The sequence below is a fragment of the Cynara cardunculus genome, unplaced genomic scaffold, assembly GCF_001531365.2.
Source record: "Cynara cardunculus var. scolymus isolate 2C unplaced genomic scaffold, CcrdV1 Un_Scaffold_1977, whole genome shotgun sequence".
Classification (NCBI taxonomy): Eukaryota; Viridiplantae; Streptophyta; class Magnoliopsida; order Asterales; family Asteraceae; genus Cynara; species Cynara cardunculus.
The window spans coordinates 30898-36435 of record NW_020200937.1 but is presented as its reverse complement, the minus strand read 5'-3'; the positions used below and the strand labels follow the sequence as shown (position 1 = coordinate 36435).

The 5538-nt window shown below is 29.2% G+C and overlaps 1 protein-coding gene across 1 annotated transcript in view; it reads left to right on the top strand.

Moving 5' to 3' along the window:
* The window catches only part of LOC112502820 (probable WRKY transcription factor 14), an 8532-nt gene extending 3921 nt beyond the window's left edge, over window positions 1–4611 (top strand). Inside the window, exons 2-3 of the mRNA XM_025106821.1 lie at window positions 2865–3005; window positions 4044–4611. Of these exons, the coding sequence (XP_024962589.1) occupies window positions 2865–3005; window positions 4044–4521 (619 nt within the window). The 3' untranslated portion in view covers window positions 4522–4611. The remainder of the gene's footprint in view (window positions 1–2864; window positions 3006–4043) is intronic.
* Window positions 4612–5538: the final 927 nt, after the last annotated feature.

The window sequence follows — 5538 nt, the reverse complement described above, 5'->3', positions numbered from 1 at the left end:
GGTTTGTATCAATGACATGGTCTGTATTTAAAACTCTATTGGGTCTTGCTACATGGACCCTTATTTAATTATTTATGTCAGAATTATTTTACATCATATAATAAAACTTCAGAAAATAAGTTATTATGTTAATGTGTGTGAAAAATAAAAATGCATTTATCAAAATATATATATATATATCCATTTAAAGTATCCATATAATGAGGGTTTTTTTTTTAAGTTAAAATAGTAGTTAATATGTCTTTTCATGATTGAAGATGAGAACAGTGTGTTGAAACAGGACCACCATAAAACTATGCAACTTTGAGTTTCAATCAACTTTATATTTTTGCATTTTTGATGGTCATCCCTATTTTTACTTTCCCTATCATTCCATTCTTTTTGTCTCACCAATATTTAAGTCTCTTAAACTATGACTCTGATGCCACTTGTAACACCCCAAAATTCAAACCAACAGGCTAACTCGATAACTTTGATTCCAACTTAAAATTACGGTGGAAGTTATTTGTTGCCCATAACTTGAGGTTTATAATGAGCTTACAAATCTTATTTTCTATCAATATGGGATGAGTTGTTATCAAATTAAGTGGTGAATTTAAATAATCATTATACATTATATAAATAAAAACAAAGTTTATTAATTTAATTAATTAATAATTAATTTTTTTTACTAAAAGTATGTTATGCAATCTTAAAAAAATATTAATTAATAACTAAATATTTTATTATTAAATAAATTAATATTTTATGAAAAATATTTATTGATTAATAATAATATAAAACCTAATTGGAAGAATTAAAATACTCTTTAAAATAGCATTTGAGTAAGTTAAGTTATGACATTTCAGATAAGACTTGTAGAGTTATAGTTGGTATAAATCACACACACACACACACACATATATATATATATATATATATATTGTATTTGTTTTATGTTAACTTTTTTTATTTTTTGATGAGATGTTTAATAAAATAATTTAATTCCCAATTAATAAATATTGTATTATTGTAAAAAGATATGAATATCAAATGCACAGAGTTAATAAATATAATTATAAACTTATATAATTATATGTTTGGTTTTTTAAGAAGATTTTTAACCTGACACTAAAAATATAAAATTGTAGGTGTTTTTATCTTCAATCCGACGCTAAAACATTAAAGTTAGAGATCTAAAATGTTGGCCGGAGTCTTATATATTAATATTTTATTTTATTTTTCTAATATATATATATATATATATATATAGATTAATAGTTTAATAATAAATTATATTTTTTTTTATTATAAAAATGTTTTTAGTGTCGTTGAGATTTTTTAGTGTTCAAATAACCTACCATTTTTAGTGTTTATTTTTTAGTGGTTCGGCTGGAGATGCCTTAAGGGCCGTTTATTAAATGTTTACCCGGATAAGCGCTTACTAAGTCACAATATCTTACTGGATAAATATGATAAGGTCTAAGAATCTTCCCTGATAAGAACGAGACAAGGACTAAGAGTCTTACCCGGTAAGTGATGGCGACGACTCTTACCATGGTAAGCGCTTACCATGTAAATTGTTTTATACGATGTTGTTTTAATAGACTAAAATCTTACCCGGTAAGTGAATTATAGTGTTAAATCTTACCGGTAAGTGTTTGGGAGACGGGCCCTTAGTGTTACCCATCCAATAACATTATTTCTTTGCATCAATATTTACATTTTTTTTTTTAAAAAAAATTGGTGTATGTCTTGGTGTTACCTACTGAAGATGATTTAACAAGAATTAGGGACCGTTTACTCAAATACTTACCCGATAAACGTTTATCGGTAGGAGTCAACACTATAATCTATTTTACCAGATAATATTGTAGTATATTAAAACGGTATTGTATGCAACAATTTATCCGGTAAACGCTTACCCGGATAAGAGTCCTTACCATCACTTACCTGGTAAGACTCTCTATCCCTATCATCGCTCTGACTGGGTGAGATTTTCAGCCCTTGCCATGTGCATCAGGTGAGGAAAGTTATCCAATCCACACTTACTTGGTTAGTATTTAGTAAACGATCCCTTAAAAAGTAATTGTCTTATTAGTATAACATATATTTTTTAAAATTATTATATGAATACATTCTAAAACCAAGTTTTTTTAGCGTTCAAAACAATTCAATCCGGTTATGTAATATGTCACGTTAGTTCTATTGCCTCGAAGAACAACAGTTACGTTGTTTTGAATGTGTAATCTTAAGTTTTTATTTATCAAAGTAGTGGTACGGAACAAACATATGGGTGGGAAAAAACAAGTGTATCAAATTTAGTCATCATGTTCATTAAAATTATTTCTAATAAGCAAGTATAAACTAATTCAACAAAATCGAGTTTATAGGACATAAAAATGTCTAATTGTCCCATACTCGATTGATTTATAAACTTAAGTTTATAAGATCAAACAATTATAAGTCATATATAAAAGCATTGTAATATGTTTATATGATATTTTTAAGCGTGTCAATAAGTTTGTTAAGACATATTGAAATAAAGCTTCATATTAATTATTTTTGTATAACATTATTTAAAAAAAGTGTTAGAAAATTATTGTTCTATAAATAAATCTCCTCATAGGACACTTCTAAAAAATGTTCTACAAAGTAGGTAATACGACACTTTATTTTAACTTTTTCTGAAAACTTCTAAAATACCAAAAAAATATTTTCTAAAAAGTAAAAACTTATTATAACGTTTTTACATAAGACGTACGATTGTTGGGTCATTTAGATATTTTTGTCATCCTATAAACCCATTTGTGTTGTAGTGAAGATTATGATGTTAAAAAGAGCAATTAACAATGTTAACCTAGCAATGGTTAAATGATGATCAGGAAGAGCCAGGCTAAGAAAGTGGTGTGCATACCGGCACCAGCACCGGCAAATAGTAGACCCACGGGCGAAGTGGTTCCATCGGATCTCTGGGCCTGGAGGAAGTATGGTCAGAAACCTATTAAAGGATCTCCTTATCCAAGGTAGAGTTCTCTAATGCATCCATTTTTCAGTGAACAGGTCAAATAATCACCGGACTTATATTATTTTAAAGCTACAATCATTTCAGTTACATTTTAGCTTGATTTTAATCAAATTGTTTATATTAAGGCAAAATGGTGATGAAATAAAGGGGTTGACAATTTTTTTTTATTATTTATATTAATTTATTTTATTATATTTGGTGAAAATAATATCTTATATGATTAGATAATTAAGAGTAAACTATAAATTTGATTTTTGTGGTTTGTTGAAAATATCAAATTTCTTTCTTGCAATTTTGAAATTATCAGATTATTATAGTAGTTTGTAAAAACGTATAGATTTGATCTCTGTCTTTAACATTCGTTAAAAAATTTCGTTAAATGAGGGTTATCGTTTGTTTTGCAAAAAAATGTTAGAATTTTATAAATTTTATTTTTTAATTACTATTATTACAACTATATGAATTACCACCATATCCCTTTATTTAATAAGTCAAAAGAGTTGACTTAATGTTGGTTTAAATATCCTTACATTCGATTTTCATATTTACCATCACAATTATTGGTGAAAGACAAAGTTTTAATAATTATGGACATATGACTGATACAATGATTATTAAAATTTATTATATAAAAAAGGTTAAGTTTTGTATTTTTTCGATAACAATATATCAAAACCAGTATAAAATGTATTTTGTTTGAAAAAATATTCTATAAAAATATGTTCATATGACACTTCTCATAATTGTCATTTAAAAATCTATTCATACAAAAGTGTTGTATAAAAGCTGATAAAACATTTTAATATAAAAAAAACGTTGTTAAGACATCCAAATATTGTCATATAATTAATGTTTTTTTTACATATCACACGGTTATTTAAATAGTTCTATTAACTTAAGATATGTAAGACAATTTATTAAGACATTTCTTTTGCAGTCATGTAGAGCTGATCTTGTTATATTAATTCTAAATTATTGAACTTGGTAATTAATATTAATTTTCTCTTGATTAAAGAATTATTATACATATATTCAGAGGGTACTACAGATGCAGTAGCTCAAAGGGTTGTTCAGCAAGAAAACAAGTGGAAAGAAGTCGCACAGATCCTAACATGTTGGTCATTACCTACACTTCTGAACATAACCACCCATGGCCTACTCAAAGAAACGCTCTTGCCGGCTCCACTAGAACCCCACAACCACCAAAGACCACCGCCGAACAACCATCATCGGAAAAACACACCACCACAGAAGATGTAGCTGCAGGGTCTCACGTGAAAGATGAATCATCACAAGCAATATTATTGGAAACAGAAAAATTAGGGTTGGGAAGTTTCCCACAGAGCTACCGGCCGGAGTTGCCGGAACACGGCAGCGGAGTGGATCAAGATTTCTTTTCAAGTTTAGGAGAGATAGAGGTTGATCCCATAAGCATGTTGTTGAACCAGGGTTTCTTGGGTGGTGATGAAGAAGAAGCAGAAAATTATAACAAGGATTTGGATCCTTTTGGTTGAATTAAAACAAAATGAGACCTAGATTCATTGAATTGTTTAAAAAGAAATTATTTGTTTGTTTGGTGTTTGTATACTTTGGTTGGTTTATTTATTGTTTGGTATTATTTTTTCCTTTGTTGGTCATAATATTTGTTACAAAAATATTTATTAATGTTTTTGATGATTTTGCATTTAATAAATATAGAAATATAAGGTCAATTTTTTAGCAAAAGGTTGAGTATCGGCATCTCCAAATCGATCTTACATGGCACCTAACCCTCAAGAAATCCAATGTGAATGGGATATCTAAGACTCACCCGATGGCAAGGCGCATGAAAAGGCCCGAACCAAAACCCATGACCGACTTTTTGAACAAACATTTCCTCATCCTTTAAACCAACATGTAACATCCATAAATCCAAAATATCTATAACATAACAATTGACAATCGACAAGTACGAATGTTGGATAAAGGACAACAATATCAACTCTACTTCTTGAGTTACAGCGGAATAATAACAACACTATGGCTAAGATTCTTTACAAAATTCTAATCAAGTCTAACGACTATCATACAAGGAGATCACTCTCACACTTTTCAATCCATGAGAATCACACCTTCCCCTTCAACCCTAGCTAGTACTCCCTTCATGGTACCTTCCTGAAAAGGTTTCAGTATTATAAAAGCGAGGGTTAGACCAAAGGTCTAGTGAATTTCTTTTAACACATGAATATACGATGAAACATTTCATTATAAATCATAACTGGAAACAACAATGTACACACTTAAAACATAAAACACCAATAAATATTGCAACAGTTGAACACACTTATAGTCGCGCACACCTTTGACTAATCATTTAGGCTCACATCTTCCCTTAACATGAGCTACATGAAACGAATTCGTGTACTTCATTCGGGCACACACCTCCCATAGTTCAAAATACTATTGTACACACTCACACCAAGAACTCACACTCATGAGCATACATTTATCAAAGATAACAAGAGGAAACTCACCTGAAGTCCAAGCTTATT